The 15,247-nt window shown below is 40.0% G+C and overlaps 1 protein-coding gene across 1 annotated transcript in view; it reads left to right on the top strand.

Annotated features, from left to right (window-relative positions):
- Positions 1-2,962: 2,962 nt before the first annotated feature.
- RST1 (ARM repeat superfamily protein) overlaps positions 2,963-15,247 on the top strand; it is a 94,265-nt gene continuing 81,980 nt past the window's right edge. The window contains exons 1-4 of the mRNA XM_088982878.1: positions 2,963-3,417; positions 3,500-3,781; positions 4,070-4,153; positions 4,312-4,588. Of these exons, the coding sequence (XP_088839004.1) occupies positions 3,025-3,417; positions 3,500-3,781; positions 4,070-4,153; positions 4,312-4,588 (1,036 nt within the window). The 5' untranslated portion in view covers positions 2,963-3,024. The remainder of the gene's footprint in view (positions 3,418-3,499; positions 3,782-4,069; positions 4,154-4,311; positions 4,589-15,247) is intronic.

Below are 15,247 nucleotides of genomic sequence, written 5' to 3'. Positions count from 1 at the left end.
TCAACACATTCTTCCAGTATGACACTTCTTTGTCAGCCACCAGAACTGTTATTTTCTTCCAAACATCCGTCCCTTCTCCCACCAGAATTCTTCGATGCACAGGAGAACAAGCCACCACCACACCAGCGGTCGAGGTATTTTGAGCTTTTGTACTCCCAGTAGTTCCACTCGAAACTGACTCCTCCTGATCCTTCCGACCCTGGTCTTTGGAGTTTTGACCAGTAACCTCCACTCCTTTTTTTTTTTTTTTTTCTGTTGCTACAAGGAAGGATTGCAACACCTTCACAAAAATCCTCCACCCTTTTTGCATTATTCCTTCTGGCACACAAAGCAATTGTTTCCCAGCTCTTCCAATGAACTCCTCCACCATGATGAACCACCCCTTCCAATTTCTTTTCAGTTCAATTACATATTTCTTGCCTGGAACTGACATTGAGTTCTTCCAGCCATTCACCTTACCGGAGTTGATAGCCCCGTCTATAAAGCCTTTCATCCATACTGTGACCTCCTCTGGTACCAGTATTGTTGCCCTGCTGTTCTCTCTAATCTTCAGTGCTTCCTTACCTTTGATCCGTTCCTCTTCAAACTTGAAGGTCATAGCTTCGATCACCACCTCAGTCCTCCATTTTCCTACGGTTCTGAATCCCCTCACCCCCTCCATTCTAGTGAGCATGTATATTTACATACACCAGCCATTTTCGTACCTGCTTACTCAGTAGGATTCCATCATGTCTAAAGGTTTACAAAATTCACCAATAACCTACTAGCTTAATGAAGATGTGAAAGGGAGTGTCCATGGGAATTCTCTTATGTTTAGAACCATAATGAGAATTCTTATTTTTCATCCTTACAAATGCACTGTAGGCCACTAGTCTTTTGTTCTAAAGGTTTTACTAATGATCACTGGGAGGAGGGATATGAGCAGACCCCTCAAAGAATACATTAGAATAAAAGGTAAAAAAAAAACAAGAAAACCCAATGATGCTAGTTTTATCGAGGGTTGAAACCTTTATTTGGTTTTGAAGACGTACGGAGTTGTGCAGTTGGTAATGGTAAACTGATGCTTTATTTTTGCTAATCTATTTATCATATGTTTTTTGTTTGAGCCTCGACTCTTAAGCCCCTTGTATTCTCTACTCTAGAGTTATGTCCTTGAAAATAGTGGACGATGATACTTTTTCTAACAAAATATAACATTTCTCCTACGTGAAAAAACCCCAAAAAAAAACACTATTGTCTTGCCAAGAATCCTCCAAAGCTGATGATAGTAGTTCTCCCCTACATGGCAACGACTGGCAGGAGACTTTACCAGCAATCTCTAGCTGGCATGTTTATTTTGAAACCATACGAAGTAAAGATAAAACGTGCAAGTACTTGGTACTTACAATATTGCAGAAGAGTAATTCGATTTGCATATATTTCATATTTGTAGAGTTTTATTGTCGGATGATAGATTCAATATTTTCAATGAGTTTATGAAGTAAAAATTGTAACTACAACAGTCTACAAGTTAAAGATTTACCTCTTTTTTTGGTGTATTTTTTAAAGGTTCACCTTCTCAATATTGAAAAAGGGTTTTTCAATTGGATTTAGTAGGTCTGCAAACGAATTGAACAATTAGAGTTTTATTCTTATGCCCTGATCAAAAAATTATTTAAATAATTAGAGTTTTATTCCAATTGGATTTGGTTTCTAACCTGCCAATACACCAAAAAATGAGAGATAGAGATAGAAGAAGATCCCGATGTCAGCCATTAGTACTTCCTATGCTACATTTGGTTTGAATCTTGAAACCTAAAAATAAATTTATCTTTAAACTTATAAAAATATATTAATTTTAAACTTTCAAGCTAAATTCAAATTCATCAAATATTTAATTGAATCGAGTTCAAATCAATAAAATATAATCAAGTCAGATCCGAGCTTGAATTCAAACTTGGTAAAGTTTGACACCACTAGGGACCGGCTCTTTGGACGTGGGAGATTGAATTGCAAGTGCATGACTAGTGGAGAGTATGCAAGCGCAGCAGATCCGAATTTTCTTCAAAGGCTCCAATTGAGCTTGTTGAAGGACATTTGTCACAGCTTGAATTAAAAGTGCATGGATAGTGCAGCGCATACAAGTGCAGCAGATTCGAGTTCTCTCAACAGATGTTGGATGTCTTGAATTCGGATTAGCTGAACCCTCAACACTTTGGCTGTTCAGCGAGCTGTAGAAGCGGAACCAACGAGGAGGTTGCATTCTAATAATAAATTCATGGCTCCATTGAAAAAGGTGCAGGCCTTGTGTATTTTATTATCAATATGGAGTCTCATCATTTGGTTCCACACCCCACTAAACCTTACTTCCCTCAGGGCAATCCCGTTCCCACATTGTTCCAATCACCTTTTACAGTCTTGCCTTGGGAGTATGTCCCCATGAAATAAAGCACATAAGCAGGGAGATATTCTCAATGCAAGGCTGTTAAGGCTGCTCCAAACTAAAAGCAAAAATCTGACAAACAAACCTTGGTCCCTGGCAGAAGGGCATGACTTATGTCTGATGCTGCTGCTGCCAGTTGGACTGAGATTGGAGAGGCCTGAATAAGGAGTTGAGATCTTTTGCCAATAAAACACGTTCCAACCATCTACTAACCTGATCTAACAGGGCACATCTCATCATAAGACCGGAACCCACCATAAAAGTGGGACTCGCCATATATGAAATGTGCGATACGAGATCATGTTGATGAGGAGTTGGAATGTGTTCTGTTGGCAGGTGATTGGGAATGCTGTGCAAGAGGAAAAAAAAACGGAAAAAGGGAAAAGAAAAGCCCAAATAGTGGCCGAGTTTTGTATAAAAGAGAGCCCTAGGCCTATGAGCCTATCCCAGCCCACGAGACACCAATGAGGCCAGCCCAGCCCAGCCCGCCACAAAACTTGTCCTTTTTCTCTTTTCCCACCCCTTTTCCGCTTTTATTATGTTGATTCTGTTTCTCCTCCTAGTCCAACAGTCCAACTCCAAGTTCCCTCTCAAACCGAAAAATGGATTCGTATACTCTCCTGCTGGAGAAAATCCGAGTTCCTCAACCCTCATTGCAGAAATTTGCAGTGATTTCCATATTCGAAAAGCTTCGTTCAGCTCCTTCTCACCTGGACGTTAACTCCGATTCCGGACGAGATGCCATTTCTCAGTGCCTGCATTCCAATTCAACTTCTGTTTTCGATCAATCAATTAGAGAGCTATGTCGTCTAGTAAGAGATGGAAAAATTGAGGTTTCTCGTGGATTATTAGAGCTTCAATCAGCGCTCGAAGGTTGCAACTCGCGTTTCGTTGATATTTTTGTTAAAGGGATCGGTTTTCTTGTTCGATTCTCATTCGAAAAGAGCGAGTTATCTTGGCGGTCTGATTCTCCAGAGACTCACCCGTTCGTTAAGGTCTGAAACCGAGTCTTTTTATCTGTGGTTAGTTAATCAATATATGAAGAAGATTGACATAATTTGGGAATTTGCATTGCAGGTCCTTTCTTGTCGAACCGAAGTCCATACTGAACTTGTACAACAGGTGCTTTTATTTATTGTGCAGAATAAGCGCTTGGGAGTCTCGGAAGTCTGTAAATTTTTAGGGCCCTTTTTGAACTTTTCGGTGTTAAGAATGCTCTTTTCGGATTCATCATCCTTGTTCACCAGACAATTGATCCTGTCGGTAGCGTCATTATCTTGCTCGTTTCCCTCTGAAGCACTGCCTGTTGTCAAGCTGTTAACGGGCTGCCTGAAATTTTTTCCTCGCAATAATGCAGAAGTAAGTGGTTCTTGTGTTCTAAGTTTTAGTGAAGTCTTGACTTAATCTGTTTTGATGTCATTTTTTAGATTTCTGCTACGAAATTTATGCTAAGAGAGGAATCAAACAAGGGGGACCAATGAATTCGTGTCAGATAGGACCTATGCCAATACAAGGTGGTGATGGGGGTTAGGTATATTCCGATCTGACAGAAGAAAAGTGTCCCTCATGTGATTTCCCATGCCCCCAAATCAAAACCTTATATACAGTTGCAACTTTTGCTGCTCATACTCTGAAAAATTTTCACAGGATTTAAAAACGATCCTTGATGTTGCTAAATATCTGGTGGATTCATTTACTGTGGTCTTGAGCCAGTTGGTTGAAATTAATTTGGTATGTTTCTGAAGCTTTTCTTTGATACTCCTTTTTCTCTGCTGAAATGTATTGAAATATTAGCAGATTTTATGTTTTCTAGCTTTACACATACTTGAATGACTATTTTAATTGCAAGTTCTCTTCTATATTAAGAAATCTCAAATCAATGTTTGCAGAAGGTCAATGAAGCACAGTTATGTGCCTTGGAAATGTTGGAAACTCTTTTACAACTTTGTTCAGATTACTGCAACTGCTTTGGTGGGATTGAACCCATTATGGAACTGTCAAATTGCTTATTTATTGTTCAGAAAGAGCTTGGTCTGCGATATTTACCCGAATTCTCATCAGTTATATTGTCCTTATTTGTGATCATCACTTGGGCAGAATTTGAACATGAGCAACTTGCTGTGCTCAAACTCTCAATTTTATTGCTGAAGTGGAAAAATGAACATGGTGCGTATTATCTATTGTTGGCAATAACTTCTGCTGAAGTCATTATGTTAAAGTGTTTCCAAGGATTTAATTGATTTTGAACCATGTTTAGACCTGGTCTGAAATGAAAATTTTTACTGATATTTCAGTGGAATTTTGTGATTGTTCAAAACTTCAAGGGAAACTAAACACCTATGATAAAAAACTATTTAATCTTATCACTTTTTTATTTCCCTTATTCTTCCTATTTACTTCATTCCTCTATCTGTTAGTTACCGTATCAATTCTCAATTTCATTTAACATCATAGAATTTTATATTAATTCCTTGAATCCTTTCTTTTATTAACTCTTTGAATACTGTAAATTATATTACAAGAGTGTAAGTGTATACAAGTTAGATCTCGTGCTACAAACAACTGTACACAATGATTGCAATGTTCTCAAAAAAAAAAAAAAAAAAAGAAAAAGAAAAGAAGAAAAAGGGAAGGACCATAAGATTAGCAGTTGTTTGAAAATAAGAGATTAAGATTATTATGAAGACCAAAGAAAATATTATTAAAAGAAAAAAGAGAATACAATTTATAGCAGGGTGATGAGGTTTAGTAAGTGCAGCACGGTAGGTTTCATCTAGGTGTTCTTTTCTCTGACTTTCAAGATTCCAATGGTAGAGGCATCTCAGTTGAATGGGACCTTCTCTGTTTGGCCTAATGTTAGAGGTGGTAAAAGAATGAAGGTTTTATGGAATTTAATCACTTTTGCTTTGTGCTAAGGAGTTTTTAAAGAAAGGAAGAAAGAATTATAGTGATTAAAAAGGTGCACCTTAGACGTGCCTAGGCGCATAGGTGAGACACATTGCAAGGTGTGTTTGCCTAGGCCCAGGTGCAACCCTTTTGAAAAGGCGCATGCCTGGTGAGCCTTGTGCCTCAGCTTAGGCGTGCACCTTGTCAAGTTAAGTGGATGGGCCTAGGGATTTGCTGGTCGGCCCCTAGATCCTTGACCAAGCCCCTTGAGGCTTGAGGCAAGCCCAAACAAGTCAATGCCATGTGCTGTATCATCTTAAATTCAAAGATACCAAAGAGCATCTAAGCAAATCTTTGGGATTGTTTAGGGAATGCTCTAGGAAGTAGGTGAATGTTGTTGTTGGTTGTCTTGTTTTGGAGAACAATTGTCATGTTTTTGTTTTTGATGTAATCTCTTTTAGACTTTCTTAATCTTTTTATTTTAGTAGAAACTGAAAAATCAAAGAAAGATTGCTAGAAAATTAAGAGAACAAGGGCTTTGTGAAGAAGATGAAAGAAGATAACAATAATGGGAGATGCCAAAAAGTTCTTTAGCTGCCTCCTTCAATTGTATCCATACTTAATTTTGTAAATAAAAAGACTAAACATCCCTTAATAGGGTGGCTGGACCAAAGGGACCACAAGCTAATGAAAAAAAAGAACAAGTGGGCTTAGGCCCAACAACTAAAAGAACATAAAAAGTAGAGTTGTACACGGGTCGGGTTGGGTCGGTTTACTGGGGTTTTCCCAACCGACCCGACCTGGTCGGGTTACCTGAGGTGGAAACTGAGACCAACCCACTGATAGGCAAAACCGACCTGGTCGGTTTGAGTCGGGTTGGGTCGGTTTCGGTTTTGCTCCTGTAGTCAAACCTTATTTCTGAAACTTGTCTCACCTTTGGTTCAGTGTCAATCTTACTAACCCCTGTTCCACTCAAAAAGCTTTTGTATTTCCCTGGTAAGCAAGCAACCTTAATCTGTTCAGACCTTTGTTGACCACCACCTGTCATTGAGCAGGGAATTTTTCATGATCTGCTATTAGAGGAAGGAAGCTATAAGACTTCCTTTCCCACACTGAGCTCCAGAGTTTCCTTATTTCTGAAACTTCTAATCCCCTTCTGTGATTCCTTTCTTTGGCTGAAAAATAAGCTACTTTTGTGAAAAAGTATTAGGTTCAAAGTGTTATCAGTGGTTATAAGACTGACGTGATGATCATTGATCTAGAGAAGTCACATCTACCCTCCACAGAATGCGTCCCAAAAAATGTCCCACAGCACATCTCAATCGTCTTTGAGTTGAGGCGCGTTCTATGTGGGGCAGATGTGAACTCAAATCTAGATGCCATATTGGAAGGGCTCTCAACTCTCATGCGGTTTTTAAGTTTTATCTTTGTAGTGGAGCCCACTCAAAGCAGGGAATTTTTCATGATCTGCTATTAGAGGAAGGAAGCTATAAGACTTCCTTTCCCACACTGAGCTCCAGAGTTTCCTTATTTCTGAAACTTCTAATCCCCTTCTATGATTCCTTTCTTTGGCTGAAAAAGAAGCTACTTTTGTCCATGTCATCATCTTCTTCACCATAAAAAGACTATAGAAACTAGGATAGATACAATTTAGTTAAGTAGGAACTAGAAGATAGGGCTGTTCTAGTTCTAGTAGAAGACTAGTTAAGTAAGAAACTAGGAACTACCGAACTAGTAGAAGACTAGTTCGGTTCGGTTTCGGTTTTTACACAAGGAAATAAAAACCGACCCGATAGTTCGGTTTATAAATTTGCCCAACCCGAAACCGACCGGTGCTGATGAAAACCCGGCTGACTCGGATTGGGTCGGTCCGGGTTGGTTGGGTTGGGCCTTCTTATGAACAGCCCTAATAAAAAGAAATAAAAACATAAAAGAGAATTGGGCCCATAAAGCTGTTGGCGCACTATCTGAACTATCAACAATTTTAATAAAATTTCTTTTACTTTATCATAAAAATACAAAGATAACCAACCCCTCCTCCCTAGGTGACCTGGATTCCTCTAATCCATCTAGCAATGCATTTCTTCCTCTTACTTTCTTATATCTTCAATGTTCATGAAAACCTTCATTTTATAAATTTCTAACTCCTAACTTGTTAAAACTTAAAATTTGCAATTTTCTGAAAAAGAATGAATTCAGGGTACCATGGTGTTCCTCCACCACTAATCCATCATGGCTGCAAAATTTGAGTAACCATGGTGTTTCTCGAACTGAAAAGGTCTTGATATCAATCCTGTATGAAATCCCCAGTAGAAGTAGGATTCTGGTTGGATTGTGGACTAATCAGAGTCTCTTGAATCAATTCCAACAGATTCTCCTCCCACTCTCTTGTGAGTTGTGAGTAGGAACTATCCAGACTCCATCTTTCTCTGGATAAGTGTGTGCCCATTCGACCAACTAGATCAAATGCCACATAATGGTGAATCAATGAGGGCATTTCTAATAATAAAATTTCCAAAACTTCTTATTGCTGCTGATATTCCATTGTTATGACCCCTTCCATATGCTTCCTATGCCTCATCACTTTAACTCTTCTCTGTAACTGTGGCAAACCCCAATTTCTGTAAGCCCCTTTTATCTCCTACTGCAAGCAGCCTCTCTTAATCCTTGTTTGGATGATCAACATTAGAAAGAACCAATTCACCTCCCTCATTAACATTCTTGAATCGTATTGAGACGGCAAATAACCAATCATTTCCCCCACCTTAGTTACGATTCTCGGTTTGTAAGTTGTTAGACAATCTCCAACCAATCCTTCGGCTGATAAGGCCAACCATTCCCCGATATTCAATCCCCAAATATCATACATAGGTTAATGCCCACTGATTGCAATTCGGACTTCTTTTAAGATAATATCAAATTTATTACCCCTTGCTATATTTTGAACCTATCTGAAGAGAGGGTCTTTTTAATGACAGGTGTTCCATGACAAAATTCTAATTGAGGAGGCTTACTTTGCTCTTCCTTCCCTACCATACCTCCTAATTGCCCATTTGGATTTACAAAACCATGGATTCAATACCTAAATTTCTTCCTCTTAAGATTTAGACCATTTGAAGGTCTTTCTAGAACAAAATGTAGGGAGAAACATGATATAAAATTCTTTTTTTTTTGATAGTTCATTGGTGGAAGTTTATGCAGGGACGACTCTAGGTGCAATGGTAAAATCTTGGGCTGGTAAGTATGAGAATGCAGGTTCAAGCCTGAGAGTGGCCATTTTATGCACACAAATTCCAAAGGTTAGGTCCATCTCCAGTCTGCTCCTCCTGAGACCTCGGATAGTCAGGACCATCATTGGGTTATGGCCTTATTGGTGGAATTTTATGCACAAGAATGTTGTCCCATATTGTTCATGAACAAAAAATGTCATTTTGTTTGTTGTTTATTAGAATTGAATGGCTAAGCACTGTTCTCTTTGTATGCTGTACTTTATGGAAACAGGCCCAGAAAGCCCTCAGTCTTTACTTTCTATGCAAAGCAGGTCAGACAGAACCTAAGGCCGCGTTTGTTTGAGGTGTAAATGTGAACCGGGGTAAGCTTTACACTCCGGTTCAGTTTTGCTAACATTTGGATGAGATGTTATTTTACATCGTAGATGAGTGCAAACTCCACTTTAGGCAAGTTTTACATCGAAAATCGGTGGAAAGTTACCACCAATAAAATCAATGTAAAACTCCATCTTCTCAAAACTCGACGGACTCTCTCTCTCTCTCTCTCCTTCTTATTCTTCTTCCTCCCTGGTTTCACCTTCATCTGTTCCTACTTGCCACTGCAACTTACAGCAGTAGTGGTTCTCCCCCTTCTCCGATCAGTTACTATTTCTTTTGGATATCTCACTTGCGTCGGCATTCCACCGTAGAGCAGAGAATCTAAGTTTCCAACGATGAAGACTTCACATCGGCGTTGCGGATCTGTGGACTGTATTAAATCACGATATTTTCAAGACGAGCAGCGCATCTCAATCATATTTGAACAAAACATTACCTTCTCTGCTCAGCCTCCGCACCACAAGCTTCTTCACCAGCATAAGAAGTTTCCATCTGTTCCTTCCCCTAGGTTGGTACCAAACGACAATGAACCGGAGCTCGCACCTCTTCTTAGCGCTGCAATGGTCAACTGGGTTCAACCGGCGTTCCCACCATCTCAGAGCGCAGAGGATATGTTCTTGTCCATGGCACAGGGCAACTGGGTTCCCATTCAAGTTTTCTTGACCTCTCTGTCGTTGGAACTTGAGTCCAGGAGTTTCGTTGCATCTTCATTACAGAGACAGCAACTGTAGTCGTGGTGTGGGTGAAGAGTACGTTTGGATGCAGCAACTGTAGTCCTCTTTGGATCTCTGCCAGAGGCCGGAGGAAGAGGACGTTTCATAGCAGAAACAGAAGTAACCCAGGAGAATTTCAGAGCAGGGAGAGTTCCAGAGAGCAAAAACTAGGTTTGATGGAAGAAAGAGTTTCAAAACAGAAACAGAGTGGGAAGCTTCACTTTTACACTGTGGCAACTGGCAACCAAACACCATCTGCGTAAAAATTCAAATCCATTCGGTTTCATTTTCCATCGATCACTGAAGACTGAACCGACACCACCTAAAGTGATTGAATAATCACTATAAAAGCAAACCAGATTTGGATCTGAGTGAAAATGAACCTAAATGGTTCTTAAGATTTGGGAAAAAATGGAATTGAGAGGATTTGAGGATGTGGAGGCAGGGGCCGAAGGTCTACAGGGTAAGGATCCGAGGGTTCTGTGAATAATTGGGTCAAGGGTGGGAAAGGAGCAGGTAGGGTTGAAGAGAGAGTGAAGGGAATTCAGCAGGAGAAGAGATAGCAGGGGGAAGGTTTAGAAAGGAACAAGGGAGAAGGGAGTAAGGAAGAAAGCATTGCATCAGGGATTCTGGGGTACAGGTAGAAGTGGGGGTGGAGAATGAAAAGGACGGGAGGGAGGAGGAGTAAGAAGGGGAAGTGCTAAGGCAAAGGAAACAGGAAGAGAGCAGGTCTATCAGAGGAGATGAAAATACAGAACTGGGCCTCTGGAAGACAAAGGCGAAGAGGAGCAGGAAGGTATTGAGATTGATGAAACACACTTGATGTAGCAAAGAGATGATCTGGAGAAAGTGGTTGAGATTGATGAAACACATTCTGCTATTTGGGATTGGTTGTTTTCTTTGTTTGGTTGCAGGTGAACTCCCCTTCCAAGTATACAAGGTTTGTTTGCTTCTTCCTCTGTTAGGTGGTCAGAGAAGAGTAGAATAATGTGGGGATGTGTATGAGCTGCTATTTGCTAGATGATCTGGGAAGTAAGGAACTCACGGACTTTTACTGAAAAGGAAAGAAGTAAAGATGCAATAATTGAGGGTGTAACTATCAGAGTGCAGTGGGTAAAATCATTAGAGCTATTTAAAGATATATCTACAGATGTATTGATTAGAAATTGGAAGGAAGTGGCTAATTCATCTCCAGTCCAAATGAAAACCAACCCCCTTTGGTCTACACCAGCTCCTGAATTTATCAAATTGAACTTTGATGGGAGCAGTGAAGGTAATCTGGGACTTTCAGGTATTGGAGGAACCTTCAGAGATGAAGAAGGGAAAATTATTGTGCTGTATTCTGGACCTATTAGGGTGGTGATTCTCTTAGAACTGAAATCGTGGCAGTATTGGAAGGATTAAGGAAAGCGAAGGAATTGAATCTACAACTGATTTTTGTTGAAGGCGATTCTAAGGTGGTTATAGAATGGTTGCAGCTCAAAAAATAGAATTTTTAAGGATACAAGAATCAAAATTGGAGGAGGCTGATTGGAGGATTATAAGTGAAAGCAGAGTCTCAAGAAATTGGGGTTGGGTGGTGTTGGAAGCAGAAGGTCAGGGGGATTAATCTCTATTTGGGATTCAGGGGTAGGGAGCAGATGTGGAGGAGATGGAGGTGTTTCATGATGCAGGGTTCAATCTGTGGCTGTTCAGGGGTGTTTTCAATGTGCCCAGAAGGGTTGGGGAGATGGAAAGGGGAGGGGTTGAAGGGGTGTCTGGGGCTATGTGGGGCTTTGGAAAGTTTATACTGTGATCTTTGGTAGTTGGTCATGAGTTCTCGGGATTGCTATAGCAAAATGTTATTTGGAGTTGCATCCTCTGTGCAGTGTGCTGGAAGGTTTGGAAGGAAGGATCAGATGAATTTTTGAAGGAAAATTGAAAAGCACTGGAGATATAGGGTCATTCATCAGTTCGAAGTTAAATGGATGGGTTTTAGTACTTCCAGAATTTGGTAGCCTCAGCAAAGAAACCTTTGGAGTGGAATGTTGGTGTTACTGGATTTTTTTAAGTTTTTCTTTTTGGTATCTTGGATTAGTGATCTGCTTTTTTTTTTTTTTGTTCTTTTCCAGTTTTGTTTGTTGGGTGATGACTCCTTGTCACCTATAAGGTGTACCTTGCTTTTACAAAAATAAAAAATAAAAAATAATTAAAATAAAATTGGCTCAAAAAACTGTTGGCTGGGTTGATGGTTCGACTGCTCAGGTCAGCAGGTTGCTGACCAATTCAGTGGTTTTTGGGAAAAAAATGGTTCGCGGCTAAAATGGAACCTATATCCTAGTTGGTTTCCAGGCCAAACAGTCTGATGGTTCGGGTCAACAGTGGTTTTAAAACCTTTAGTGTAACTAAACAAGGAAAGAAACAAAATCTAGAACATTCACTCAATCTCTATCAAAACTAAAAGGGGTGAGATAATTCTAAAACATCTTCTCAATCTTTGATTCATATGATGTCAAATCAAATCTTTGATTGAGAATCTGCAAGGGCCTCAATTCTTTGATTGAGAGAATCTGTGTCCCACTTAAGCTGGCCATCACTGCTGGAATGGGCCTAGCGCATGGGCTGTCTTGCATGTGGTCTGCAAATATGGGTTGCTGGCCCATGCTTTATGGCTCAGTCTTTTTTCTTGCCCATTTTTTTCTCTATCAGTAGTGTAGGGATGCCTTTTTTAATTAATTAAGTTCTCTTTTGCTGTTGCTGATAAAAAAGGAAAAAAGAAAAAGAAATACAAATATCTGTACATTTTTTGGTACGTAAAATGGTTTATTTATCTTTCAAAAAATAACAAATTATATTGGAATTAAAGAGGTGTATGTCAGAGAATTTCGGGGTCTACTGGAAGAGGGAGATAAGGTGTTAAGGGGGTTGCTCAAGAGACAATTGGAAGACATTTTTCTAAAGGAGGAGATTAGTTTGAGACAAAAATTGAGGGTTCAATGGCTTCAAGAGGGAGATAGGAATACAAAATATTTTCATGCTATGGCTAGTGCAAGAAGAAAGAATTTTATCTCTAAGTTGGAGATAGATGGTGAGGTCATATCTTAGCAGGGAGCAATTGCAAAGGGTTTTGTGGAAAACTTTAAATCAATTTATAGAAGGCCGTTAGATGAAAATTTCTGGGCTGATGGTTTGGATTGGTCTAGCCTTTCGGGAGACCAAAAGTTTTGGTTGGAAAGACCTTTTGAGGAGGAGGAGATCAAGAAGGTGGTGTTTTCTTTGGATAGAGCCAAAGCACCAGGGTCAGATGGTTTCACAGTGGCTTTCTATCAAGATTGTTGGGAAGTGCTAAAAGAGGATCCAATGGGGGCTTTCAATGAGTTCTTTGAAAGGGGAATAATAAATCTAGGTGCGAACTCCACATTTATTGCCTTGATTCCTAAAAGACATGGAGCTAGTCATCCAAAAGACTTTAGATCCATCAGCTTGGTGTATAGCTTGTACAAAATTCTAGCTAAGGTCTTGGCTCTAAGAATCCGGGAAGTCCTCCCCTCCCTCGTAACTTTCAATCAAGGGGCTTTTGTCCAAGATAGGCAAATCACTGATCAAATCTTAATTGGGAATGAATGTATTGAGGAGATGAAGAGATCAAATAAAAAAGGATTAATCTGCAAGTTGGACTTGGAAAAAGCCTATGACTTAGTTGATTGGACTTTCTTAATTGAGGTTTTAAGGCAATGTGGGTTTGGTGAGAGATGGTGCAAATGGATTTGGGGTTGTTTAAGATCTTGTCACTACTTTATCTTAGTTAATTGCATAGTGGCGGATTTCTTTCCAGCTAAACGTGGGTTAAGACAAGGAGATCCTCTCTCCCCTTTTCTTTTCACACTTATAGCTGATTGTCTAAGCAGAATTATCCTAAGGGCTGATCAGCGAGGGTTGTTGAGAGGGTGTGCCTATTACCCATTTACAGTTTGCAGATGACACTATTCTTTTTTGTGAAGGAACTGAGTTGGAATGGGTAAGGAACATGAAGCTTTCAGTGCAGCTCTTTGAAAGGATGTCAAACCTTAGGATCAATTTTGAGAAAAGTTGCGTAGTGGGGGTAAATATGGGGGAAGGGGAATTGGTAGAATGTGCAGAGGTTTTAGGTTGTAGTGTTGGATCGTGGCCTTTGACCTATCTAGGGGTGTCCCTTGGAGCTAACCCAAAAGAAGTTGGTTTCTGGAATCCGGTCTTAGGAAAATTCTCCAAAAAGTTAGCTAGTTGGAAGAAAGGGTATTTGTCATTAGGGGGCAGGATTACAATGATAAGCTCAACACTAGCCAACTTACATGTCTACTATTTGTCAGTTTTCAAGGCTCCAGTCAGTGTTTGCAAAAGCTTAGAGAATATGATGAGGTATTTCTTGTGGGAACCAGGGAGGAAAAGAAATATAATAGGATAAGTTGGGAGGTTGTGTGTAGGAACAAAAAAGAAGGAAGGTTGAGTTTAGGCAATATACAGAAAAGGAACTTAGCATTACTTGGGAAGTGGTTATGGAGATTGCCTAGGGACAAGGACAAATTGTGGGCTAAGGTGATAGTGAGCATTCATGGGCTCTTGGACAATAGATGGGATGCTGGTCTACTGCCTAGGGTAACCCGGAAGACGCCTTGGAAGGCTATCAGTGCAATTTTACCTACATTCATCCCCTACATCAGGTACAATCTTTGTAATGGTAATGGTATAAAATTTTGGGAATATATATGGATAGGCACCTCCCCCCTAAAGGATCAATTTCCTTCACTGTATGCCCTCTCAAGCCTTAAAAATGAGCCAATTTCTAAATTCTGTGTTCAATTATCTTCAAATAATGGGGTTAATTGGGATTTGGGCTTCCGAAGGGGTATCAGAGATTCAGTGTTTCAGAGTGTAATTAACCTATTACAGCTGTTGGAGGGAGTTTTTCTTGAGCTATCTGAACCTGATAGTCGAATCTGGACCTGTACAACCTCTGGCTCCTTTTCTTGTGCTTCTTTCCTCAAAATTTTGTTACAGCCCTCCCCTAGTATTCTGCCTTCTTTTCCTGTGAAAGAGGTATGGCGCAGACCTGTCCTGCCAAGGATTGTGGCTTTTTGTTGGGAAGTTGTACATGGAAAGGTTAACACACTTGATCTTCTTCAAAGAAAGCAGCCCAATATGTGTTTATCCCCTCACTGGTGTGTCTTATGTAAGGCTGATGGTGAGAGTTTATATCACTTATTTGTCTCTTGTTCTTTTACTACTTCGGTTTGGGAATGGTGCTTCTCTTTGTTTGGGTGTAGGTGGATCCCTCCTGTGAATGTATGAAGCATGTTTGATGTAACTGCATTTTCATGGCCAAAAAAGAAAGGGAGAACTATGAGGAGGTGTATAAGAGCTGCTACATTGTGGACGATTTGGGAAGAGTGGAACCCAAGAATCTTCTTGGATAAAGCAAGAAGTAAAGAAGAAGTTTTTGAAACAATTGAAATTAAAGTGGTGCACTGGCTGAAGTCCCTAAAAGATTTCTCTAGTGTTTCAACAACTGATATATTGAGGAACTGGAGGGCAGTGGCGGATTCTTCCTCTGTTAAGGCTGTCTCAATTCATCATTGGAGCCCACCAGACAGGGGCTTTAT

The sequence above is a fragment of the Nelumbo lutea genome, chromosome 4, assembly GCF_056320005.1.
Source record: "Nelumbo lutea isolate HS-2025 chromosome 4, American lotus-T2T, whole genome shotgun sequence".
In the NCBI taxonomy this organism is placed as follows: Eukaryota; Viridiplantae; Streptophyta; class Magnoliopsida; order Proteales; family Nelumbonaceae; genus Nelumbo; species Nelumbo lutea.
Note: the sequence above shows the minus strand (reverse complement) of the source record. Positions and strands in the feature narration are given on the sequence as shown.